The following is a 27,980-nucleotide window of genomic DNA, read 5'->3' as shown; positions in this document are numbered from 1 at the left end:
AAAGTGTTTGATTAATTAGTCTAACTGAGGAGGGGAGCAACCATTATCCCATGAAAAATTCTACTTAGAAAGATGCACTAAACGTTTTTCACAAACTACATCAAAGTAGGTTTAAGTGTCCAGTGTCTCTTCAGTGCTATTTTACACCAATGGACAGTTGATAAACAAAGTCATACGACATGCTCACAGCTAAGGTCTTTATGATCACTGTTCCAAGTTGATAGGAGATGAATGATGGTTCTGTGCAGAGACGTTGGTGTGTAACCACAAAGGGCTGAAGAAATATTCCTATGCCAGGCTGGAGTTGTGCACAAGAGACTCCCACGTTGGGAGAAAGTGACTTCTTGTAACAAGACTCCCTGGCTGTTTTGTGCTCCTCATCCATCAATCAGCGACACATCAATGTGGGACAAATCAATCATGTGCCTGTGTAGTAATTGTGATAATGTTTGAGCCATCATCTCTGGGGTAAAGATACTAATGAACACTTACGTTGTGCTGGGTACAATGTGTACACCAGCTACATTTCATGACCAGCACATTGGCAAAATGCAAAGGCTACCAACCACAGAATGTAATCATTTAATTGGTATTTTAATAAAGATGATGAAAGAGGGAGAAATATTGATTACCTATGGAAGCTCATTTGAAAACTTGCCGCATGCTGGGGACTGGAAAATGTGGCGATTGCTTTTCTCTGCTGGGGCATCATTTTGAACATCTGCAACAAACAGAAATAGTAAAATACAAATAGGACTCTCTCGCAGCAGACATTTTCACCTGTCATATTAGGAAAAGCACAGGTGTTACTAATAACTAACGATGGCTCTACTGTATTTAAGTGCTTCGGTGAGAGTGACAATGAGCAAGAATGCTTGATACCAGGAAGTTGAAATCAAAGCAGCTAAACAGAATTCAGCCATCATTCATTTTGTTACTTACACCTGTGCTTTTTCTACTGTGACAAGTCAAAATGTCTGCTGTGAAATAGCTTGATCTAGTACAACTAGACTCTCCCCTTAGCCACAAGAGGGAATGGGGATGGTATTACAAAATGTATTTATTATTTTCTTTTCTCTACCTACCTTATCACTACAACAGAGGGCGCTATGGGATCACACTACAAAAATGTCATTACTGCCCCTCTCTATATTTTAGTTTTTATCATGAGGTACGTACAAAGACTGTTACTCTTTATACAAACTGGATGCTTTACAAGCATATTAAGTCATAGAAAAGGTACTTCCATACAACAAAAATGTACACTTAAGTATCAAGCTTCGGAACCTACCTCTATCGGGCCGATGGACATAAGAAGATTCTGCAGTTGAACATCAGTTGTGGATGAGGAGAGGCCCTTTATGGACACAGTGCAGCGTTCGCTCTCTGCTCCTTTTTGGCTCTGTCTGGTGGACATTGGACGACCTCGACCCATCTGACTACCCCCTCTACCTCGTCCCCGTCCCGAAACGACAACCTACACCGACGCCAAGTGTGAGAAAAATTGCCCAAATGTGTTAAAGAATCGGAGAATGGTTGTGAAAATGATGGCGGGCGAAAACACAGACTAAAGCTTTCACTGGCATGCTTGATGTTTTAATTTTACATTCAACCATGTGGAGAGGAGCTATACTGTTTCTCAGCACAAAGGAACATTTTATTCTCTTTTTTCTCCTCTTGCACCAGACACAGACACAGCAAGCTTTCAAGCGATTGAGCTATCATATTTCTACATAGAACATCAACGTCAGAGCATAATGCTTGTGGCATGGCATATCTTCATTTGAGCTCAAGAGTGAGTGGTATGTTTCTTCAGCTGCAGAGGAAGAGGAGGTGGGAGATACCCCAAAAGAGGGGACAGGAGGTAGTGTGTGTGTGTGTGTGTGTGTGTGTGTGTGTGTGTGTGTGTGTGTGTGTGTGTGTGTGCATGCAAGCGTGCATGTGCGTATGTGTTGGGGGTGGGGGAGCATAAAGGGAGAGGAGCCACACAAGCGTTATGGTGACTGCCTTACCGTGTCAGCATAAGTGAATATGGTAACTGTGACAGCAGTCTGGTGGTGACAGGCGTGCAGAGAGGCCAGGGGACCTTATGTAGCCCCCCGCGTTACACTGCTTTCAGCTTGTCAATACTCCTGCACCTGGCATACTGTCCTGTCTTATTACCACTACTGCTCGATTGCTATGTCTACTGAATGTCAGGGTAGCACCAGTGGCATACGACAACTTTACAGGAGATTTTTCAGCTTCTTTTTATTTTTTCATTCAGAACTGCCATTACCCAATATTCTGCCCTTTTAATATATCATAGTAATAGTAATAGTAATAATAATAATAATAATAATAATAATATAAACATCCTAGGTGAAATGGTTGCTGGTGTCCACAGCACAGATAAGGTGTGTGCTCATTTATGACATACCCTGTTTTGCTGTTGGTTGCCCATAACCCCTCGGCCAGCCTGTGGTGTTGCGCCTGGTCCCTGTTGCTGCTGCGCTGTCATGGTAACCTTTCTTTGCACAGCCTGGTTGAGCGGGGTTGATGTACAGGTGCCTCGTTGCTGCAATGGGCCGCCGGCTGCCACTGGCCCCTTTCCACTCTGGATGGGGATGATGGAGGAGACCACTAATTTAGTACCTCACACTAAATCCGAGCATTTATCTCCATTTTATTCGCAGGCATCAGAAACGTCTATTCACATTTAGCATTTAGGAAAAGTGTTTATGGACAAAATGGAGAAATGCAAGGCCGTATCTACAAAGCAAAGGGGAAAAAAGGGCCAGCATTGGCTCTGGGTCCCTATCAGACATGCTGTTGGGAATAAAGATTAACCCAACAAGGTGATGTGCTCATTATCAAATAAAGTCACAGCTCAACTCGGTTGACATGCGGGGAAGAATTGAAGGTTGTCCCTTCCCCGACTCTGCGAAGAGATGTGACAGATCAATACAGCGGAAGAAAAGAGGCGATATCTCTGACCTGTCCCCAGTTGAGAGTAAATGGATTAATCCCTCCTATAGAAATCACAGCTTCTGATTGCACCCATCAAATGCTAAGCTGCATTTCACTGGAACGACAGAGGCTCGATGTGTACCCGATTCCTCTTACACCCCTCCTTCTCAGCTTTTGTGTGTTGCACTGCTTTGTGTTATCCCCAATGAAAATATAATTTGCCTCTTATCTGGGTTCCTAAGCCATACAAATCCTCAAAAGTGGCAACTTTCTTACACAGGTATTACGTTGCCCCCCCCCGTTCAACCAAGAAAGATTAATTACAAGGGTCTGGGATGGCATTCTTTTGTTACTTTACACCTGAGAGATGGGTTGATGGAAAAAAAGCAACAGAGGGATGACAGAGGAAGAGAGAGCAAGAAAAAGAAAAAAAAGAGGGAGCAGATAACATTGTCAAGTGCCCGTTGATGACAGCAGAACAATGTGGAAGGGGGAGCATCTAGACAATCTTCTTTTCACTACGGCTATAGGCCTTAGCCGTTTCTTTCTGTTCCCATCTCTTTTTCTTCACCTCACATCCTACACCCCTTTTTTCTCCAAGATGCGGTACATCAGATAGCTCTGCGCAGGTTTCCATTAACGCACTGACATCCAGTTATCTTTATCTGCAGCCAGCCTGTGATTTTGGCTTTGTGGCTTGATCCTCTGGGATGGAGTCGGAAAGCAGCTTATTTCAAATACTATCACATTCCACCAACATGTCTAATCAGTGACAAGTATGAATGTTTAACATGCATGCCTTTGTGGTTTTTCAATAAGATTAATGTGTAATTAAGGCCACAGCAGTAACTTATCAAGTGAGCATAGCCAGCATTGGTAATTCTTAACTAGTTGTTGTAACTGTCATTCTTGTTTTACCCTCTCTAAGGCCTCTATCGTTCAAAGAATACTCTTCTGCCCTTTTCAACCTTTAAGAGCAGTGATGAGGTGTTCCCAACTCTACAGATAAATGTCATACTGCTCTCTTTGATGCCTACTGCCTTTCTATGTTCTAAAAGGTAAAGTGTGCGTAAAAGCATTGTGTCTTAAATACCAGTTCCCAAAGCTTTAGAGAGGAAACTCTTAACAGATCAATTTTACCCAAATGACACACCCATCACCTTGTCATTCCCATAGGTTAGATATCTTTTAGATTACAAAATAGACAGTGTGAGGCCAATCAGTGGCATTTCATTTCAACACTTTTGTTCCCCCTGTGGGTAAAATCTGCTCAAGAGAATCAAATAAATGTCGGACCCAAACACAAAAGAAGGTGTGCTCACCGCTCCTGAAAGTTTGACAACTCTGACTTTTGTGGGCACCTGCTGGTCCTCGAAACCAGAATTCTTGGCCCGCTGCATCACAGTTCTTTTAGTCCCAGGTATAGGTCCTTGAGTTGGAGCCTGAGCCTGGCCAGTGCCCACAGAAGGAATTACAGGTATTATCTTTTGGGGGACCTGACTGGCCTTGATCTGAACACCAGGCATGTTAATGTTCTGCACAGCACTGCTTCTTCGCTGTTGTTGCAATTGCTGCTGATTTTGTTGAGGCGGTTTCCATTGCTGGTCTGGAACAGGCCCAGGGGTCTGTTGCTGCTGGGCACTACCTTTAACCATCTGCAGGCGTGTCTTGACATTGGGACGTGGTGTAGGGATTTGAGGAGTGGTGTTGGGAGGGATGGGGGTGGCTTGGTTAGAATTCTTAAATGATGGATTTAATGATTGGGTTCTCTGAGGCAACTGTCTTTGCTGTTGTGGCTGAAGTAGTTGTTGCTGCTGTGGCTGCAGTAGTTGTTGCTGCTGCGGCTGCGGCTGTGGCTGTTGTACAGGGTGTGGTATTTGTTGATTTTGTTGTAAGGGTTGAATCTGTAAAGGAGCTGGGCCTTGGCTAGGAGTCTGGGCATTGAGCCTGTCCAGCAGCTCCTTCTTTCTAACTCCAGCCTGCATCTGCCGTCGCATCTCCTTTCTCTTCAGGATCTCCTCTCTCAGACGCTTCTGTTCTTCAATCTTCAGACGGTACTGCCGTGTCTCCTCATCCTCATCAGGGTCCTGTGGCACATCACACAAACTGACAATATGAATACCTGTCTCCAGTTACTGGAAGGGGAACCGTAAGCCCCTGTGTCCTATATAAACACATTACTTAGCCTGACACTAAGATGTAATCAAAGGCAAAACCCAAGAGAAAAATGCAGTAATATTGATCTGGTCTTTCCAACTGAATGAGACTGCTGTCATTAACAACCTTATGATTGGGCTTTTAATATACTGGGAACAAATACTCAGTTTACAGTACTATTTCAGAAAGTTATCCATAAAAAGTAGTGCACATTAATTTGTCAAATGTGCAATTATGACATTCTTCCCCTTTCCCTTTTTTCCACCTAAGTGCTAAAAAGTTGACCTGTGGTGCCGTGCTGGACAGTGTGCTTGGGATTTCCTTGCGAACCACTGTCCTGCCTGCTCCCCCAGGCTGTGATTCGATCTTGGCAGCAACTTGGCCTCTTCCTCTGCCACCACCAGGCACCAGCTGAGTGTTCTGCCCAGGACGCACCCCCTGCGTTGCCTTGGCAACAGCCCTAACGTTGGCAGTGGGGCGGGCATTGTTCATGTTTGTGTTGCCAGGTGCTACAGGGAGCTCCCGCAGGTTGCTGTTGCGATGCTGGATTTGTTTGGAGACAGGTGTGCTCTGAAAAAAGGGCAAAGTATAAACCATTTTTTGTTGGATTTACAATCAATGTGACAGTAATACCTGCATTTAGGGGTATCCATTTTCACATGCTACTTGTGTTTTTTGAGAAAAGAGAAAGTAATTAGAATGACCCCATTCTACTGCTTTTCTTAACTTTGAGCAGAAAATAGATGAGCTGATATGTTAATCTCTCACCATCCTCTGCCTGTTGGACATGTTGCGCTGTTGTGAGTTCTGAGGGCGGGGGGTCATCTGCCTGGGGCTACCATGAGCATGCTGTTGATGGAAGAGATTCTGACCATGGTGCATCATGGAGCGGGGCTCATTGACATTTAGATGTTGCTGCTGATGATGGGGTAAATCCTGTCTATGATGTTGCTGCTGCATGGGCTGATGGGATGGCAAGAGGCTGTGATGCTGAAGTTGAGAGACAGGAGGGCCATGCATTAAGCCCTGAAATATCAGAGAAAGGAGAACTTATTATTACATATGGGGGGCGGGGGGGGGGTCAGAAAATCCTGAAGGAAACACTGCCACAGATTAATACAAACATAAACAAAAAATGTGATGAGTTGTTTACAAAGACATTCCTTAGGTAACATTGCACAGTCAAAAAAAAAACCCTTACTCTTATAGCTTTCCTTAATTGTAAATAAGCCAATTTACTGCACATAACCTCTTTACTGGTATCCTAAAGTATCTACCTAGTAGTACATCAATAGTGATTCAATCACTAGAGGGAGCTCTTGTCTATGCCTCTTGACAAAATGCTGAAGTCCCAAACAGACTTAGATCAGTCTTTGTCCTTAATGCTTCAGTAACAGTGAATATGATAACTAGTCTAGTTTATTTGTCTACATCACTCCTATCTAGTCATTGCTTAGGCCACAGCAGTTTTAATAATCCAACGCAAAACAGACAAAAATTCAAACATTCATTACAGAAACAGCACGTGAATTGTTTGCATGGCTCCTTCACAAGAATTGTCACAGGTAAAAAAGGATGCTCCAAAAAGCATCATGATACTTTGATCAAATTACCATATTTAGCAAGCAAATTCAAGAAACAATTTGGGAGAAACTAAAGAAACACAAAATTGTTGCACAAGATACAAGTGCAAATACACAAAAACCTACAGGTTCTTAAAATCACTTACTCTTAGTCGTACCTGCATCCCAAACTGGACTTGTGGAGGGGGGAAAAGGTTCCCCTGCTGGCCAAAAGGCTGACGAGGGTCCATGAAGGGTCTTGGCTGGTTGGGGGGGCCACCTTGTTGATTCAAGCCGACCATCCCCTGATGACCTTGGTGTGGAGGGAGGTTGGGCCTTGGGGGTTCTCTCGGAAAAAGTCCTAGCGGACCCTGGCCTGACTGGTTAAAGGGTGGTCCGGGTGGGCCGAAACCCATGTGGCCCTGGCCGGGCAGCTGCTGGTGCTGCTGCTGGTGGTGGATGTTGTGGGTGCTGTTCATCAGAGGACCGGGGCCCTGGTGTTCAAACATGTGCTGCCCTGGAAACCGTGTTGACTCTGTGCGTTCTGTGACCACACGAGGAAGACCAAACAACCACACAACACAAACGTCAGTTTTTGCCTTGTAAGACAATTTCAGTGAATCAGTAAATCCATCTCTAAATGTATAGGGTAATGGCAAAGTGAAACAAAACTATTTAGGTTAAGAGGTAAACAAAGAGGGTTGTATTTAATTCTGCATTAAAATCGTGAATGGAAAATCAGAAATATAGTTGTTTAATACAGCTTCCAAGGCTCATTCAGATAGATAGATAGATAGATAGATAGATAGATAGATAGAGATATACATATACATATACATACACATACACACACATGCATTTAACATGAGTGCTGATAGAGCAGCACCAGAAAGCTAGCAGCACACCCTGTAGGTGTACCGCCAGAGGTGATGTTGAATAGGATTAAATATGTCAAGAGAGCTTTGTAACCCTCGTCCAAGGTGGATGTGGAACTCACCTCCCATAAAGAGGGGCTCTCTGTCTTGGGGGCCTTGAGGTGGCTGGTTCCTAAAGGGCTCCATGTGATGAGGGGGCCGCTGGGGCTGACCAAAATTACCAGACATGTGCTGCTGGAAGTCTCCTGGTCCCTGGGAAACACAAAACTCACGAATTATAGGCCAGACTGGGACCTTAATAATCACAAACAAAATAAACTAATGAAAAATGGGATTTGTTGTGAAGAATTGCAGCCGGCAGAGAGTGCTTGTAATTGAAAGGCTAGGGTCATTAAAAAGAAGCAGAATCTTGAGTTGTAAACATCAATATGCATGCCAATATTAACCCCTTGGCCTGAATTTGTGAACAAACCTGCATTAAGGCCACTTCAGGCTTTTTTAGAAGGTTCATCAACAGTCTTTTAACAAGAAAAGGGTATTTCAGGAGGGGATAAGTGCCCTCATCTTTGTTTCAACCGCTTCGTATGTATGACGGCTTTCTACTCATTGCATACACATTACTCCCCATCTATCTTCCAAGGAAAACTAGATAACAACCCTTTAATCCCTCCTTGGAATTCGAATCCCCCTCATAACAGTCTCCTTTATTCTTTCAAATATCCATCTCTGTTGAAAAATTAACCTGCTATTCAACACATGGCACTTCCACAAATGGGCTGCTTGCCTCCTCCAAGCCTATTGTAAATTACTTAAGATGCTATCAAGGCTTAATCCATCTTTATTCCACTGCTGCATAACGGTATTTAGAGAGAAGAGGTGTTAGAAAGCTAGAAGGCTAGAGTCCCAAAAACTTGCTTAACAGAAAGTTAATCAAAGGGGCTTACAAAGACAGGGGATCACAATGAGGGTGCACTCATACTGTTTTAAAAAGGTCAGACAGGCAGGTTTGCACAATGAGGACTCCAGTGTACATATAATACCTCTTAAATAACAAAGCTCAAAGCTAAAGGGTCACTTTTAATCCTTGATAAACAGGCTGCAGGCAACTCAATATGTTACTGCTGCTACAACAGTTCTTACCAGTGAGGGGATAACCAAGACAAATATAGTGAAGAGGGGGCAAATATCAAAAGTATTTCATTAAGAATAGAAATTTGAGATATTCTTTGTTTTTGGTAGAGATGTTCCGATACCAGAATTCGTATTGCCTCCGATGCTGCCTAATACTGGTAACGTCAAGTACTGAAGTTTATGCACCAAACCCACATAATAAACCCCTAAAGAAAATCTACATTAAAGTAGTTTATGTTCTTTTCCCGTTATAACCAACATAATAAAAGAAAGTTCTACGGCATTCATTGTTTGTGTTTGACCTGAGAAAGAGTTTAACCTGAGCCGTAGACCTGTTTTATACAGTCTATGCCATAGACATACAGTATCCAGTTTCCGACTGGGAAGCCAGACATTTCAACATTCCACGTCAAATTGAACAGTGGTTCATGCCAATGGCCAGGCATCGTGGCGGTACCGAAAGTTGGAAGAAAGCAACAGAGACCTATTTGATTATGACTGTGTCAGATAAAACCAAGTGCCTTGCAGTGGAAGGTGGGAAAATATGTGGACAATTTATCAAAGGGAAAAATCCTACAAATTACAAAGTACATTTGAGAAGCCCGCACAATTAGGCTAACCTAGCTTACATTAACAAAGTAAAGGAGAAAGCAAAGCCCCCTTTCCCTGAAACAGAAGCTAACCCCGAAACAGGGCATGAATGTATGTGTACAGGGCCAGTAGGGCTGTGCAATTAATTGAATTTCGGTTTCGGCTCCCAACGATTACCAAAATAGTACAATCGAGTAAAAACGATTATTTTGCCATGTTCTGTTTTGTAATTTCCGCATGTTCTGAATGGCGCGCGCACACACACGTCATGCGCACATCTGCCCCTCCCGAAGCCAAACGCTTTCAGCCTACGCTGTCAGGGAGGCAGGTCGCATGCATTTTACCCGCTGGAATTTAAAAACTCAGCGAGAGTAAAGATGGCAGAAGGAGGGCAGCCACAGCAGCGTTTGGTAAGCAAAAAAGGCAAAACCAACTCCATTGTCTGAAAACAGTTTGGCTTCGAGGAATCCGACCACGAGGAGAAACATGCTACGTGCAAGATTTGCTACATGGTAGTGGCTGCAAGTAAAGGGTACACCACAAATTTGTTTAACCACTTGAAAATTAAACACAGAGTGACCTATGACAATTTAATAAAGAAACAGAAACGGCAATCCACTCCCTCAACATCCTCCGTAACCCAGACATCCATAACAAACACACTGTACAGCGCAACTCCTTATCCGTTGAATTCAGAAAGGCACAAAATTATAACAGAGTCTGTTGCCTATTATTTAGCTAAAGACATGCGCCCCACTAGCACAGTTGACAACTCTGGGTTCAAGAAAATGGTCAATACTACCCTACTATTAGCAACCCTACTAACATGGTGACTTAAATAATTTTGTTGTCTTTAGTTAACTTATTTGCTGTTAATGCTGGGTCCTGATGATGGGCCAGCCTTTTATATTCGTCGATTGAGTTGCTGGAATTTGTTTATATTTTGCCAAAATGTTGACTACTTGTTTTAAAGAGATTGTGGAAGTAAATACAGGGAATAAATACTTGTATACTTTGATTTGAAATTTATATTAATAGTTCAAAAAGTACAATAAATGTTCAATGTTTTAAGAATTGTTGAAAGCTGTCTTTTTAATAAATGCAACACGTTTCCAAAGTCATGTGAAATAATCGTGTTACATAATCGTGATTTCAATATTGACCAAAATAATCGTGATTATGATTTTTCCCCAAATCGAGCAGCCCTAAGGGCCAGGCAGCATGACGGAGACAAACGTAGGACAGAGAACAAAACAGGCGTGCTTTCAGCGGCAAACTGATAGCTGCTGGTTAGTAAAAACGCAGGACACCGAAAGTGGGAGGAGGTATGAACTGAAAATGAACTGAATTTGAAAACAAAAAGTCAAAACAAAATATAAAAATACAAAACTATAATAACCTTGGCTGTGACTTCTACCGATTACATCTAATATTAGGAATTACTGACAATATTTCTAAATAGTGTGGTTGGTGGCCTCTTTATTTTGTGGTTAAACTGAATGTCATTATCCAAACAGATTAAAAATTATAATACCTTTAATTGGTGCTGAGATTAATATTTCAAAACCAGTCTTCACTAGCAAAAAATGTATGCAGTAATACTAGAGGCTATGACCCCCCATTCGCCCAGTCTTTTACCAATTATTTTTGATGGGGTGATAATGTATGATAATCATGAGTAATCAGGTGCCCAGTGGCAAATGGAATGTTGCCGGCTGGTATGTCACCTGCATTTCAAATTGTGTCCTTGGCAACGGCAGCCTAAACGCGATTGACAGCTGGGGAATCTAACACTATGCTATTCATCCGGCCAGTTGTTTGCAAACACTTCCAACCCCACCTTCTACTGTCTGATAAGAACAGCTCCCTGCTACTGTGCTTTCTATATCTAGTACAATCACAGACCTCAAGGAACAGGAAGTGCACAACACTGATATTGAAGGTAGGAAAAGGGGAAAGTAAAAATACAGTTGGACAAAGATTGACTATGTGAAAGCATGGCTGGTTTGAAAACAGGGTTGTAAATCCACATAAACGCAATTAGATGCAGCTATTTCCCAATGGCTAATTTGCATAAATCCATAAAAAATGCACTTTCCAGAAAGAAGTCAGTCAGTACCAGCACCACCTGATGCCTGGGCATCATTTATTAGAAGCACTGAGTAACTTAAGGCACTTTGGCTACCTTGCTGTTGAGCAAATTCCCTCAATACAGTAATTACTTTAAAGGCATTTCCGTCATCCCTTGGATGGGTTTCTTTGTGAGTGAAATAAAGGACCTTTTCTTCCAGGAAATCACTGACTTAAGATCCCAATTCTCTGACTTGAAATTCAGCCTTTGGAATATATGGTGGAAAAAGGCAAGAGGCTCTCCCTAGCCCCATCAAACCGCCAGCATATTTCATTAATTCAAATACCGTTCAAAAAGGTCTCCATGCCTTTGGGACATAAACTTGTGGAAAGTGAATTTTAACTGGCAGTATATCCTGGTTTCACAATTCCATTATGTACCAAGCTGGCTATTTGGAAACCAAGCCCATCCATGAAGAGTTGCAAACTAAGTCCCGCCACTACAGCCTCAACCTCCAAAAGTCTACTGCCTAAAGCCCCTATCACGCATTTCCAGTTGTGCAGCCAGACTCGTATCAGTGTTTACAGATTTGCTTTAACTGTATTTGGCCTGGGCAGGCGGTCTAATTGCCGTAATGATATTGCCCTTACAAAAAGGGACACTAACCGTGTGGAGAGGGAGAGTAAGTGTGGCGAAAGAGAGAAAGGAGCAGCTGCTACTCACAGGGAACCTCTGAGGACCCACAGCAGGTCTGGGCTGGCTCTGAGCAGGAGGCATCAAGGGCACTGCAATGAGAGAGAGAAAGAGCAAGAGAAAGTGGGGGTGGATAGAGGGGGAGAAAAATAAAAAAAGAGGGGCAGTAGGCAGAGAGAGGGTGGTGATAGTAGGAGAGGAGCCCATTAGACGTCTCCATGCTTAAGTCTGTTACACAGACATAGGCCTACATGTTAAATTTTATATCAGAGTTGCTCCTCACATCTTTAAAACAGTTGGGCACAGACCAGGGGGTCAAGTAAATATTAAATATGAGAATAATTTGCTTAAAAAATAGAAATGATTATGTCATTTGCTGTTTGACAATATTTGGCAAGACATAAATCAGGAAACTGAATTGTCATATATCTGGTTAATGTAATTGCATGTCAACATCTACAACTGGAAAACGTTGAACTAGAATCGATCACTTCATTGAATAAATAAATAAACAAATAGATAAATATACACACTTAATAATAACCACAGGCAATCCCTCATTTCCTCCCAGGAGCAAAACCCAAACCCCATGTGCACTCGCACCCCCACACCCAAACTGAAAAATTAAATGGTAATGCTGCCAAAAGAAAAATGGAGGATAAACCTATTACTGGCTAAGAGAGAGATTTACTTGTCATTCAACCAAACAACCAAATGACATTCTAATCCAGACACATTTTAGGACAGCACAAGGATAACTGCCATCCATAATATGCACCTCAATTGAGCATCTTGTTGATTAACTATTGCTGCACAATTTTCAATAAAATGAAATCTGATTTTCTATCTCAGAATTTAGATTATGAAACTTATTTAATAAAAAAATAAACTGTTTGAAGATATGTTTGCTATTTTTAGATTGCGACAGAGAGGAAAGAGGAGAAAGGGGGCAAGATTTGCTGGCCGGGCTCAAACCCAGGTCCAGCACAGACAAAGCCTTAATGGTATCTGCTCCACCTGGTAAGCTGCTGGGAGGCACAAATGTTCTATCAGGGGAGCTTGGATTGATGTAACATATCTTCTTGCTAAGGCATAGGTGACGGAGTTCTGCTGTCACTTATGAGTAAGATTGCTGTATCAGTTTTGTGCTTTATATTTTTAATCGGTCAGCATTGTGGTGAATCAGAAAAAAAAAACTGGAAAATATTTTAAAGCCAAATAAGTTAAATAAAAGGAGTCCCATAAAAATCCCTTGAGTGATAGTGAATTAACCTACCTTGTACAGAGGATGCTGTGGGCCCTCTGAAATGGGGGTTAATGTGGATGTTTTTGGGCTGTGGAGGCTGCTGTTGGTGATGCTGGGGGAAATTGGGTGGCGGGGAGCTCATCATTCGTGGTGGTGGCTCCATCTGGGGCCGCAACGGCGGGGAGCGGTGAGCCATGTGTGGGGGGATGAGGGGCTGAAGGGGCTGCTGAGCCAGTGGGCGCCCATGGTCTTGAAAGGGAGGAGGTCCCCTTGGATGGGAAGGGTGGTGCTGGTGGGAGTGCAGTTGCTGCTCATGAGGAAGGGTCATTCGGAGAGATGGCTGCTAATTGGAAAGACATGGGGAAATGGAGGGGAGGGAATATCAAAACAACCTGCCAAAACATTGCAGCCATGCAATGACACAACAAGTCAATTCACAAGCAAGATTGAAGATGGTATCCTAAAGTAATTTAATGTTAGGCTCCCCTGACTATTAAAAGTATGAAGAATTTGTACAAGGAACACACACACACACACACTATTGATCAATATAATTATATTGTCAAATGGAGTTTAAAATGGGTGCTTGACAATTGCCCAATCTGTTTAAGCTACCAAACAAACCTGACAGTGACCAAATTAATCATGTGGTTAAACAGACAGTGTGTTGTAAAAAGTACCAGCTTATTAAAAGCAGTCAGCAGAATGTTTGTGAGTTTAAATATTAATTTTCAGTCTTGTTTTGTTTTGAATTTTACAGCATATTATCAATGAATAAAAACAAAATAATGGACAGCTAGCCTTGAGAACAATAGCTTGAACACAATGGTATATTGTTAATTTATGATTCATGTACACATTTTTAGTTATGTGCACTTTTGTACAACGTTGCCTTGTTGAAATACATCGCGATCAAATCAAAAATAACATAAAAATGGGAATCTGGCATCTTTGACCTCACATGCACAGGAAACGATTACGGTTACAACCAAAATTTTATAATCTTCTACTGTGTTACTGAATATCATCACCATCAGTTCTTTTTATGTAGGTTAAATGTTCAAAGTGACTATTTCCCTTAACCTTCAAAAATATCTTGTACGACCTGATGAGCCATGTAAATTTAAAGGATTAAATGCTTGGAGTGGTATCTAATAATAAAGGTCCACAAGAAACTATATGCAGGGCAAAGAACAAATTTAATTTTGTATAATACTGTCTAAATTGGACTTCATGAATTGCTATAATCCATGTATCAACATAGATAAGAGGGAGTAGAGCGTTCTGACTTTTGTCATGCGTAGATGACCATAGCTTTTGAGGTTTTAGATTTAGTGAAGAGAGCAGCACTGACTAAAACACATGAAGTACAAAGACACCCATTCTTGCAGTAACTGACAAACACAGGAAGGTAAAAAGTCAAGCCATTTCAAATCATCTTATCCAGTGAAGCTCTTATGCTCCATTCAGCTTCTCTTCAAGAAGAGGGGTTGAGTTGAGTAATGCATTACCCTGTGTAGCCAAAAAGATTATCTCTTTACAAGGGTTCAGGTGGGTAACTGTACAATGGTTTACCTGCATGCCCATGTTTCCCATCAGGGGGAGCCTCTGGCCAATCATTCTTCCTCTGTTTCCTCCTCTAAAATCTACCATTCCAAATGGTGGGAAGCCTCCTCTTCCTCTGCCTCCTCGCATTCCTTCTCGCATACCTCGGCCTCCATATCGGTTTTGTTTCTTTTGCCGTTCTTGTTCTTCAAACGCCATCAGATCGTGCTTAGCCTTTTCTGACAGTTCTAATGATAGGTGGAACAGGAAACCAAAGCACTTTAACATCAACCAAAAAAGCACAGGTTCAAGTAATGTAATCCAATTACAGTGACAGCAAGATCAAAAATATTTGAGATTTCATTCTAGTAGTTACTGAATACAGGATAAATATCGCCTAGCCGGAATAATTTGTACCTAGTGTTTCAGGGATAATCCTCCTGTTATTGCCTGCATCAGCCAACCGCACAACAAACCCTTCCTTTCTCTCGGATTTAAACCTTATGCGACCAGACTCTTCATCTTCTTCATCCTCCTCGTCCGATTCGTCCTTCGTCTCTTCTTCAGGCAAACCTTCATTTTCAACCTGAGGACATTTTCAGAGGTTAAAAACAAAAGCCACAATTTTACAATCGGAAGGGTTTAACTTCATCATAGTTGTGAGTGCATCACAAAGTCTCCAATTGGCTAATTAATCTATTAGTTGATCAAACAAATTAGAACCTTAACATTCTTTAATAATCAATAGTTTTAGTAACCTTTTAAGAAAAAATGACAATGAGTTCAAGTTTCTCAAATGTGAATATTCCCTGTGTTCTTAGTCTTCTATAACATTAATATCTTTGGGGTTTGAACTGGGAGTAGGAAAAAACAAGACATTTGAAACATGACATCTTCATTTATAGAAAAGTGTGACTATTTTAAATTTAACTGACCAAATGATTAACAGATTAATTGATAATGAAAATATTCTTCATAGTGGTCAACAATTAACATTGAATATCATTCTTCAAACCTTTGGCATAAACTTAAAAAAATAATGATAAAATGTATTAAAATTTAATTTAATTCAGATATCAACCTACACTGCTTTGAATGTACCACATAACTACAGACCCCTATGTTCACACACTAAAGGATGATGTAATAGAGTATTGGGGAGTCAGCACACCTCCGCTGTGTCAAAGACCTGAGAGCCGTCGGCCGTGTCTTCCTCCTCCTCTTCTCCCCCTACCTCCCTCTGCTCCTCTGGGACCTCCTCCTGTTGGACTCCATGTTTACCCGGACGATCATCATCATCATCATCATCATCATCATCATCATAGGTTTGGTATTCACTATCCTTTAAAGAGCACATAGATAATACGTATTGATTAATATAAGTGGTAACAACGCTTTGATACAGATCAGAAATGGCCAACTGCTTAAGCCATTGCTGGAAAACAATCTCTTGGTGTCTGCTGAAAATGAAAAATCTATTAATGCTACGCATGCCGTTATGATGTACAGCAAATATGTATGAGCGTAACAGATACATGGATGAGTTCAACTGACTTCCAAAAGCACATTTTATAAATATACATTTTTTTTATATATTTTCAGTGGTACACACACACACACACACACACACACACACACACACACACACACACACACACACACACACACACACACACACACACACACACACACACACACACACACACACACACACACACACACACACACACACACACACACACACACACACACACACACACGTGTGAAACAAGTTGAAAAACAACAACAATCATCCAGAGCATAGAGGCAAACATTTAAATGTTATGGAGAGGATTTTGGGGAGACACCATATAACCCCCCCCCCCCCTCCCCCCTCCCAACCTACATTACCATAACAGTGGGAGCCAGGCTTCATTTCTATTCCTGACAGTATTTGAAATTCAATGAGATGTAAATGTTTGACATGATATACAGAAATGCAAGCACGGATAAAAGCACTCTTCCCCAGTTCTAATGATGGTGAAAATATCATTGACTGACTGCTGTTACTGGCCGCACTGTAAGTTCATGACTCCATGCCAAAACATTTCACAAAACATTCATGTAGATGACAAATCACTTTTACTAATCCACAAGAAAATTCCAGTTCAAGTCGTCATGCAATCATTTCAAATAATTCCAAGTACACATCTCAGTCATTCCAACAAACCAACAATCTGACACTACTGGTATGGGAGCTGCTCCTAATTCAAACATTCTATCAATCTAACAAAAACTCATCACTAAATAAGGTCAGACTGTAGGTCACACCATGGTGTTTGGTGTTGCGCTCCATTAACCTGCCAAACAGCAGCACATATTAATGCAGAAAAGAAAAAAGAAAAACACTCAGCAAACTAGGCAAATGGACAGGCTGCCCCAAGGGAACACACCAGCTTAATCCTTTTAACTGTTCCACACAGTACTCAATGAATACCATTGCGGGTAAATTGTCAAGGCCAGGAGGTTTAGTGACCTTGTAAACAGTTATTACACATAATACAAATCCAGATATTTACCAAAATGGGCATCCACTTGTGCCACACACCCTCAGTAAGAAGGTCAACATCTTATCTTTGTTTGGAAAAAGGAGGTAGGCCAATATATCTCTGTCAGGTGCCAAACACCATCACACCTTGGTAAAGGGACCATAATGGACATTTGCACATGGTCTTATCTTTGATCCTCTTAGTCCTGGCTAAGAGGGAAGGGAAAGGAATAAAAGGAAAACTCGCATCAATCATTAGAAAACTGTATAGGGTGTCCTCAGGAAGGTCAATAATCTTTTCACCTGCATGAGACTTTATCAGATCCAGCCTAAAGCCCGAGATAAAAGCCCCCCACATTAACCTCCGCCGATTGGCAGCACATCTCCCAACACAAAGCAGCTTCTTACTCCCCAAAAGATACAGGGCCCAAGGTCACAATGGCACAGGGATTTGGAGAGGACAGCAGAGCATTACCTCATGCCAAACAAGCTGTCAACACAAACTTTGTCAGCAAGATGGAGAAATTAAATGGCAGGAAGTGATAATGAATCTAATCCTCTCCTGCCCCAAAACGCCAACCAACAGCTCCTTCTGAATAGATTTTTAATCCCGACTGTCCCATTGCCAGGAAAAAGAAAACTGATATTATCTCATTGATACAATAGAGTTGGACAGAAATTAGAGTGGGATGGGATGGGATGGGATTTATGTATGTGTATGTGTATTTGTATTTGTATATGTGTGTGTGTGTGTGTGTGTGTGTGTGTGTGTGTGTGTGTGTGTGTGTGTGTGTGTGTGTGTGTGTGTGTGTGCATCCGAAGGCTTTTATGTGTGAGTAAACAAATGTGAGAACTCACTTGAAATTCATTATCTATGGGCTCATTGATTTGGATGTCTAGCACTTCATCCTGGTAGCCATCGTCACCCTCAGCTAGCTCTCCAGTGTAGTCCATTTGGTCATCAGGCATCTCTGCATTGCTGTCTTGGCTGTATTCCTGCGTGTACTCCTCTTCCCCCTCTTGCTGGTACCCCTCCTCATCTAAATCCCGTTCTTCACCCAGGTTCACAACATCACCTGTGTAGTCTGCTTCCTGCACGTTGCCCTGCTGGTCATAGGATGTGCCCATGCTGTATGTGGCATTGAGGCTCACATCCTGACCCCTGAAAAAACAAACAAACAAACAAACAATGGGACTTTGGAGAAAACAGGGATACAGTATGATGATAAAATATGCAAAATTGAAATCTTAACTGTCAGCTTTAAAACTGAAAACATTACAAACTTGGCACAGATGTGGCACTTATGTAATTAGCTTACCTTATATGTACATCTTCATCTTCATCACTTTGTAGAAGGTCATCATTCAGCTCTTCATCAGACACTTCTGAGGGATTCTGAAACAGAAAAAAGAACCATCATGGTGTGTCTTAAAATACTCTTCTATTCATCCACAGTCCTCACTCTGTCCGAGAGTGAGGCGTGGGGGTAGGGGACCACCTCCAACCCCAAAGGATGCTCTATTCCCATGTGGTGAAGGCAATCTGGACAGGTCAACACAGTCCTTTTTTGTCCACTGTACTTCCTCCTGGTTCACATCCACAGTTCCCCCCACAGAGGAGCCACCTGCTACAAGTCAACTGTTCAATTTTAATTTTCTAAATATTCTAACACCACCCAATGTTTTGGATATTATTTTCCATTTCCTATGTGTCAGCATAGAAAACATAATGACAATCCAAGTGTTTTTTTGGCACCATATATAAAATCAAAGTAAACAAAACAGTGAGTTTGTATTATCTTACCTTTTTACCTGACAGCCAATCCTCCTCCAACAAACCCTCTTCCAAATCACTTTTAAGGAGAAACAACACAAAAACAAGTTAGCTGAGTCAGATAATGGTGTAGAGTTATTTCTATTTACAATTGATGGTGTTGTGCATATAATATTGTGCTTGTGTGTAACTTCTTGCCTTCAAATAACCTTAAAGTGGACTATCACACCCGTTACTGGCTTAAAGGTGACTTATTATATTAGCTTCTTCAGGTCCATACTTGTGATCTACTAGAACATGTTTACATGCCTCAACGTTCAAAAACAACTTTATTTTTCTTATATTGTAAAACTACTGGACATGTTTCCGTAGTAATGTGACCCAAAATTAGGGAGAAATTAACAACATTGGGATCCAAGATTTCAGCTTTCACTGACTTAGCAAGTAGCTACGTGTGACAATGGCAAAACAGCAGTATAGGGGTGTGACGAGACACCGAGCTCACGAGACAAGACACAAGATTGGGTTCACAAGAACAAGAAGAGACTTTACCACTATATTATGAAAACTTAAATGGTGAAATATGCCTGGAAAAAATAGTCTTTTTATTCAATCAAAGTCCCAAAATTAAAAATGAACATTGTGAAAGGTTTTGCCACAAATTCAAATGGCTTCTCTCCTTATAGTTAACCCCTTCAGACCTAATAATTGCGGCGACCCTCTCTCCTCCCAAACCCATCACGACAGCCTATAAAATCAAACAATTATTACATTCCTTACACTGCACTATAACTTTTATTATTGTATTTGTATCTTATTCTTTTAGGTTATTTTTATGACCGTTTTTATTGCTCTTTAATGTTTTGTGTAAAAGTATAGCCTTGTTGCTAAAAAGTGCTACAAAAATAAAGTTCCCTTGGGTGGCCCTACAACCTCAGCCTGTCAGTCAGTCACCAGGGCATACAAATGCTTTTGTCCTGCGCCTGTTGGTCAGTAACTGGGATCAGTTACCGGGGCAAGAGAGAACACCTATATAGCTATTATGTGTATGCGCAAAGTTTTGAAAAATGTAACCACACTTGCAGCTTTCTTTGCATTGCCACGCCTCACTGTGACTTTAACAAACTGCAGAGGCAATGTAGCTTTTGCTCAGTCAGCCCCACAGCTGTTATTTATTTGTATGATACAGATGCAAATAAGTATTTGAACACCTGAGAAAATCAATGTTAACATTTGGTATAGTAGTCTTTGTTTGCAATTAAACGTTTCCTGTAGTTTTTCACCATGTTTGCACACACTGCAGAAGGGATTTTGGCCCACTCCTCCACACAGATCTTCTCTGGATGAGTCAGGTTTCTGGGCTGTCGCTGAGAAACAGAGTTTGAGCTCCCTCCGAAAATTCTTTATTAGGTTTAGGTCTGGGGACTGGCTAGGCCACGCAAGAACCTAGATATGCTTCTTACAGAGCCACTCCTTGGTTATCCTGGCTGTGTGCTTTGGGTCACTGCATGCTGGAAGACTCAGCCTCGGCCCATCTTCAATGCATTAACTGACGGAAGGAAGTTGTAACCCAAAATCTCGCAATACATGGCCCCGGTCATCCTCTCCTTAATACAGTGCAGTCGCCCTGTCCCATGTGCAGAGAAACACCCCCAAAGCATGATTCTACCACCCCCATGCTTCACAGTAGGGATGGTGTTCTTGGGATGGTACTCATCATTCTTCTTCCTCCAAACACGGTTAGTGGAATTATGACCAAAAAGTTCTATTTTGGTCTCATCTGACCACATGATTTTCTCCCATGACTCCTCTGGATCATCCAAATGGTCATGGCAACTTAAGACGGACCTTGACATGTGCTGGTTTAAGCAGGAGAACCTCCCGTGCCGTGCATGATTTCAAACCATGACGTCTTAGTGTAGTACCAACAGTAACCTTGGAAACGGTGGTCCCAGCTCTTTTCAGGTCATTGACCAGCTCCTCCTGTATAGTTCCGGACTGATTGTTCACCTTTCTTAGGATCATTGAGACCCCACAAGGTGAGATCTTGCAGGGAGTCCCAGTCCAAAGGAGAGTGACGGTCATGTTTAGCTTTTCCATTTTCTAATTATTGCTCCAACAGTGGACCTTTTATCACCAAGCTGCTTGGCAATTTCCCCGTAGCCCTTTCCAGCCTTATGGAGGTGTACAATGTTGTCTCTAGTGTCTTTGGACGGCTCTTTGGTCTTGGCCATATTAGTAGTTGGATTCTTACTGATTGTATGGGGTGGACAGGTGTCTTTATGCAGCCAATGACCTCAAACAGGTACATCTAATTTAGGATAATAAATGGAGTGGAGGTGGGCATTTTGAAGGCAGACTAACAGGTCTTTGAGGGTCAGAATTGTAGCTGATAGACAGGGTTTTCAAATACTTATTTGCAGCTGTATCATACAAGTAAATAGTTAAAAATGATACATTGTGATTACTGAATCTTTTTTTTTATAGATTATGTCTGTCACAATGGACATGCACCTACGATAACAAGTTCAGACCCCTCCACAATTTCTAAATTATGAGAACTTGCAAAATAGCAGGGTGTTCAAATACTTATTTTCCGCACCGTATCTTGAAACAGTTTTTACCAGTAAAATTCTTATTTTGTTAGTTAACGTTATATTAAGTTTACAGAGTATGACTTCCCCCTCCCCTCCAAAAAGAGTTGAGGTAAGTATTGTTACAACCCTACTTCCTATTAATAACTCTATGGCAGATATCTGGAATTTTCATTCTGAATAGGAAGAATGACTGGATTTTTGAAATGACAATAGTAGATAGGAAGATTGTCATTGTGGATATCCAAACTGTTTTGTTTTTACAAGGAAGAGTTGAACTATGGATATCTGCAATAAATATCCATCTAGCTATTGAATGTTTAAACTGCCAATTAAAATTTTAAAAACAATGTTTAGATATCTTTTATTTAGTTTGACCAGTACAATTAAAGTTTTAGATATCTTGAAATGCAATTTCTACTAGTGAAACTGTTATTGTGGAGTACTTACCATTCTAACTAGTGAGAGCACAATTTTAGCCAGTATAATTGTTTGTAAAGTTTTCTAGGTTAGTGGGGATACATACCGCTAAAAAACTAAAACATAGCAATATTCCCTTTGCATTGTTTTGTTAAAAAAAAAATTTAAATGGGTGGTGACATTAAATCACCGTTTTTTTAACGTCCATGTGCTTGATTTTTCCTTCGCGGAAGTTAGCTAGCAAATAAGCCCACTGACAGCAACATTTTTGTTCATAATTTGTCACAATGTTTAGCAATTACAGTAGAAGTGGTCATAGTAAGTGGATTTGTGAGATGCACATTGTGTTATGTACTGTATCTGGAATTGGTTAGAAGCTATGTATGTATAATAGACATCTCTTATATTACAGAAATTAGAACACGAGAAGATGATTTACCTCTCTAGATCATCATCTTCTCCTCTCCTCCTGCGTAACCGCTCAGCACCAGGTTTTTCATATTCATCGAAGTCATAATCTGCAAAAGAAAGGCAGGACTATGCTACTATTCACCATCATCATAGGTTTATTTCAGTCTGTCCTGCACAATTTGATATGTAGAGACTATTAGCACACAACGTTGTTGATATAGATTGGCATGACCATCATCAGCAAGGAGAAAATATCATTCAAAGGGCACAATTAACTCGCGCATCTTCTTGGATTAAATGGGACGGCTAACCAGAATAATGACTCCACAGACATTCCCATTCAAGTTAACTCACATAATACAACACAATGTTGTAAGCAATAATAGACTGAAAACATTAATATCCAGGATGCGTCCAACAATAATAACTGCTGTATTTATTTACTTCAACAAAGATTTTTGCTGAGGCACTGGCTTTGTGAATTAATTCCTAAATTTAGTCCCTGGGGTTCCTTGGATCTTGGCATTGACCTTTTTTCCCAGCAGACATTTTTGACTCAACATAGTTGGTATAAAACGCAAACATTACTACTACCATGGTCTATGTACACAACGTTCCACTTCGGGATTGCTTTGTTGTCAATGGAAATTTTGCCAGATTTCACTCATTTAGGCCAAATATCCGTTGACTTGGACTTTCTTTGTATTGGCATTTTAAACTCTGGGAGATTTATGAAAATTACGGTCAACCTTTTCTGGCAGTAGGGAGGACGAGCCAACATTTTTGTCCCTTTGTATTTTTGCTTTAACAGTGATTGCTCTCCTGTTGTCAGTTCTGGAACAATATTGCATCCAAAATGTCTGCCTTAATTAATGTTACTGTACCCGTTACTGTAAATGTTTTGATTCTGAATGAACCCTTCAGCCTTTCAACTCTAGAAAGCTCAAAAACATGCTGTGCTTGCTGGACTTACAGCTGCTAAGAGAATGATCGCAACCCGTTGGAAGCCACCTCATGACTTGTCTGTTCGTACATGGACCCTTTCTTTTTTGGACATACCCTATATGGAACTGTCAACAGCTCGCATAGGTGGAGCCCCGGGAAGGACTTTGGACACATGGCGCAGCATTGCTGAGTCTTTAAAGTCCATGTTGTGAGTTTGTGCTGCGGCCTTTTCTTTTGTTTGCATATGTGACCAGTCCCTTGTCTTGTGTCTGTCTGTTTCTAGATGTGTTGTTTTGTCTCCCTCCCCAACTGTTTGCGGTGCTTAGTCATGCATTTTTCAATTGTTGTTACTTGATTCCTTGACTGGGTAAACCGCCCACTCTGCCAGTGATTTGATTTTGATTTTTGGAAACCTGCACGTTTATTTCTGCCGCTTCAGTTCACAATTTTGTGGAAAACCAATCACAAACTGGCTTATCCACTTGGTGCGCTATTTGCGGGTTTAACACGATGACGATAGAGAAGCGACCAAGCAGCTTCTTGTTTACATTCAACATAGCGACCACTGAACACCACCGAAATGCAGCAACCCGTCAATGCCGTCGTCGCTTCTACGTCACCGAGATCGTTGGTCTGATGGTTGAAGACTATCCAATTGCATACAGAGTCATTTGAACTATGCCCGCTGATCCTGCCTCTTGTGCAGAGAAAATACAGAGCAGACTCCCCAGACCAACGCTCAATCTCAAATCTATTGAGCTTGGCTTGGTCTGGTGCGAACATAGCTTTTTGGTCATGAGTGCAACAAATACTGATAAAAGCAAATTACTTAAATAGTCAAATAATGAATTGTCACTACTAATAATTATATATTTAGTATTTTAGATAGACAACCAATTTGTTTTTAATTGTTGTAAAAACAGATCTTAAAATTTACATTTAAGTAAATATTTTGGAGCTAGATCAAATTGTTTACATACATATTCAACCTTTCAACATTTGTTTCATTATAATACATGTGTTGTTTAAAATATCTGACTCATTTCTTTACAGATTTTGTATTAAGGAGATAAGTATACCTATGAATATTTGATATGAGAATAGATATAGTCTTTAGGGCTGTAATCAACCAAAGAAAATGTTGGTCGACTGAAGTCGTGAAATCAAAAAAAAAAAAAAACGACTGGGGGGGTTGGGGTTGCGGGAAAAAAATTCAAGATTAAATAACTGTAGCCTACTGTCCGGCAGTACTTATCCTTGTAGGCTATTTGCAGTATATTAAATAATTTTTTACCTAATTATTTTGCACTATGACACTCGTCTGTCGGCTCTGACAGCGCTGCATCAGCACGCTAGCTGTGTCCCCGCACGGAGCGGATGGACACGGAGACACAAAGACTATTAGTTTAAAGCTTTTACGCTTACTCGTGCTGGCGCTGTATATTAACAAGTTCTTATAACCTCAGCCCTCCATAACAGTAATGGGCCTCATATCCTGAGCCATAAAGTCAACAATTCCTTCCGTGATATTATTTTTGCGTTTGGATGATAGAGGCTTAACATCCAGCGGGGTCTGGGGGGGTCTGGGGAACGCTACTGTCGTTGCGGGTGGGTGCGCCTGCAGTTATAAAACAATTATCAGACTATGAAATATGCCAATTCTGATATGTTCATATAGCCTGCTCAAAACAGACAGGGCCACCTAACGCAGACAAGTTGGCTTACCGTTTTTAGGTGATATGCCATGTTTGTAGTCAAGCTGTGACATGCAAACTGTTGCATGCAAACTTTGCATTTGATTTTTTTTCCGTTATCTATTTTTGTAAAATGCTGCCACACTGCCGATGTCTTGGACATGGTACAGGAGGACTGACTGTAAACTAAACACAATTAAATAAATATTCAGCAAACCACTAAACCAAGGCTTTCTAGTTCTTTCTTAAATCTGTCCCCAGGGGTTCTCTGAAAACACCCCCATTAGCAATTAGTGCTTTCCACCCAAAGACCATAACGGTCTATGCTTCCACCTGATTAAATTAACATGCCAAAAAATCAACCAATCAGAATTTTGGTCGAACCAGAACATATCAACCAATAAATCGACTTGTCGATTGGGAGATTACAGCCCTAGATGGTACCAATCCAATTTTGTAAAATTCAGATGAGCAGTGCATGAGATATAAATTTTGTATTTATAGTGCCCCCTAGTGGCCAATTTTCAAGGAATTTAGATTTAGAGCCTCAGAGGGTCATACCAAGGAATAATCTGAGAATCAAAGTTTGGCTTTGACAGCATTTATTTTGGCCAAAATATGTCAAAGTTGGTGTTTTCATAGTTAACTTAACAAATTTGTTTGAGCGTAATATGCGCAATTTCTTTATATATATATTCTATAAAAAAAAATCTTTAAACAACTTTTTGTCAGGTCGGTCTGGAAATCCTATGTGCCACTTTTCGTGCAATTGAATGAGTTCGAAAAAGTTGGTTTTCAATGAATCACAATTTGTCACTAAAAGTCAAAGCGGGAATGGGCGTGGCCTCTATCGCAAGATTTAGTGGGATCCAGGCAAGGGGTGGATAGAGTGTTTTTAAATTTCCGATGTGCGGTTTGGGAGTTATAAGACCAAACGCGTTGTTTATGCTATAGCGCCACCTAGTGGTGGACGTATGTCATTTATTTTGCGGATAAAGTCTTTGCGGAGTTTTGGACCAGTCCTGAAAATGGCACACCGCCACCATGTAGGGTTTGGTCTGCAGCCAGAGTTTTACGCGGAGAGGAATAATAGAGGAGGAGAAGAATCCTTAGCAAAACCACAGGGTTCCACAGCCCTGTTGTGTGAACCGCGTAGCGCTTTGCTGCTACTGCGGTTCCCGCATCCTCGGGCATGGACCCCTAAAAATATCAGTTATATGAACTTGTTAAGTCTAACGTTACCCCAGTAGGGCTAGTTTTTGCAGTTGTATGTGTTCATAAGCCTGATAAGTGACATGCCATATATGCCTCTGATAGTAATTATAGCCCATTGCTAATCAAAAACGACGTAGCAAATGTGGAATACAAACACCGCGTAAACTGCGTCATGTACCGTTACTAGTGCCCCGCAACACATAGCTAGCTAGCTAACGCGATAGCTACAATCGCTAATTCAGTCCCAACCCTGGGGACAAGGACAGACAATAAAAAAACGCTGTTATGTTAGGTAACAGTTTACGTTAAAGTTAGAGAAGTTAAAGCGGTTCCATAGACAGAAAGTTAAGGTTCTTTCTAAATGTTTGCCTTGTGCGGCAAGTATAGGCTAGCTAGCTTTTATTAGCAATGCAACAGCAGCTAGCGTTAGCTTAAATTTTAGCCCAAACACCTGACTTTATGTAGCCATTCATCCCTTTAAAACACAATTTTTGCAACGTAAACACGTCAAGAGTAACGGTAGCTTTTAACATGGCAAACGGGACGCCAGATTGTACTTTCGATCAGCCATTGTGTGACAGTAACGTTACGGAACGGTATTCTACCTGTTATAACGTTGGCGTTGGGTGACGTTACAACCGTTCGATTCAACGTAACGTTCTGTTTACAACACAGAGTGTCATTGTTTGTTCAAGGTAAAACTATTTTAACTAGAGTGTTAGCGAGTTAACCATAGTCCAACATGTGGCCTAGTGTTTTCAAACCCTGTTAACACTAGTTAGCCATGTTAGCTCACTTAGCTACATAGCTAACTTAGCAATGTCGACAAAGCCGTTTATATAAACGTTACTCACCCTGAGCGTTGGCTGACATGGTGCAAGGCTCGTCCCGCTTACAGTTTAATTACAAAGGCGGGAAAGTGCATTTAATCGTTAGTATTACACCATTTTGACGGTACAAAACGTGAGACTACAAAGGGAATAGCTTCTATGCGGCAGTGACTTCCATTCACGACCAGAGCCCAAACATGGCCGAGCTGTGTTTGCTGCGATGATGCATTGTGGGTCTGCTGTGCTTGACAGGTCAGGTCATAGGGTAGCTAAACACAGTGGCTGATCATTATAAGTCTGACTTCTGTCTGCACTCCACAACTGCACAAAGTGTATTAGTGTGCAACTGTTGGTTGTGGAAAACACTTGTTTGTTGTACAATTGGATAGGTTTTTATTTTACAGTGTTGCTTCCATAAATACGTACCTCATTATTGGCTTAAGAAACGGACACCTATAGATGATGAAGCATCTTATGTATAAGTTTAGCAATTCTAGTAGGTTCTAGTCTACTACAAATCTTTGCATGCGCCAGACCCTCACAATTTTGTCAAATTATATAAAAAAAGGACCATTATTGGTTTCCAATTTTAGGGCTACAGCAAATATTCCTTATGTTTAAATTATTGTCCTTTATAGATTTTGGTCAATTTGGCAATTCAAAATGGTGCTTAATCTTTATTCAAGTCACTCCTTTGATTTTTTTTCTTAAGGTTAAAGCCTTTTTATCTCTGAAGTTTATTTCTCTTTT

General features: G+C 41.1%; 1 protein-coding gene across 7 annotated transcripts; it reads right to left on the bottom strand.

Annotated features, from left to right (window-relative positions):
* Positions 1–4: 4 nt before the first annotated feature.
* rbm33a (RNA binding motif protein 33a) lies at positions 5–27,500 on the bottom strand. 7 transcript variants are annotated; one of them, XM_034861521.1, is made up of 20 exons: positions 27,255–27,500; positions 22,575–22,653; positions 19,152–19,200; positions 18,667–18,743; positions 18,206–18,509; positions 15,992–16,162; positions 15,238–15,406; positions 14,851–15,068; positions 13,306–13,618; positions 12,060–12,121; positions 7,666–7,795; positions 6,836–7,212; positions 5,875–6,132; positions 5,392–5,676; positions 4,809–5,036; positions 4,272–4,772; positions 2,420–2,596; positions 1,292–1,477; positions 633–721; positions 5–426 (listed from the first exon to the last, which is right to left on the bottom strand). In XM_034861521.1, the coding sequence occupies exons 1-20, from the start codon at positions 27,271–27,273 to the stop codon at positions 378–380; spliced, it is 3,741 nt and encodes a 1,246-aa protein (XP_034717412.1). In that variant the 5' UTR covers positions 27,274–27,500; the 3' UTR covers positions 5–377. The 7 variants fall into 7 exon arrangements, with proteins under 7 accessions (XP_034717412.1, XP_034717408.1, XP_034717410.1 ...); XM_034861517.1 differs by having other exon boundaries at positions 4,272–5,036; XM_034861519.1 differs by having other exon boundaries at positions 4,272–5,036; positions 6,848–7,212.
* Between the last annotated feature and the right edge of the window lie 480 nt (positions 27,501–27,980).

This window comes from Etheostoma cragini, chromosome 22 (genome assembly GCF_013103735.1).
Source record: "Etheostoma cragini isolate CJK2018 chromosome 22, CSU_Ecrag_1.0, whole genome shotgun sequence".
Taxonomy (NCBI): Eukaryota; Metazoa; Chordata; class Actinopteri; order Perciformes; family Percidae; genus Etheostoma; species Etheostoma cragini.
This window is presented reverse-complemented; position numbering and strand designations above follow the sequence as displayed.

What these genes read in the sequence shown, in the direction of transcription:
- rbm33a (XM_034861517.1), bottom strand. An exon ending in CCATAGATAATGAATTTCAA is followed by an intron (nt 16,163 to 18,205) that starts GTGAGTTCTCAC and finishes TGCTCTTTAAAG; the next exon opens with GATAGTGAATACCAAACCTA. An exon ending in TTGTCAAACTTTCAGGAGCG is followed by an intron (nt 2,597 to 4,271) that starts GTGAGCACACCT and finishes ATCCCCATCCAG; the next exon opens with AGTGGAAAGGGGCCAGTGGC.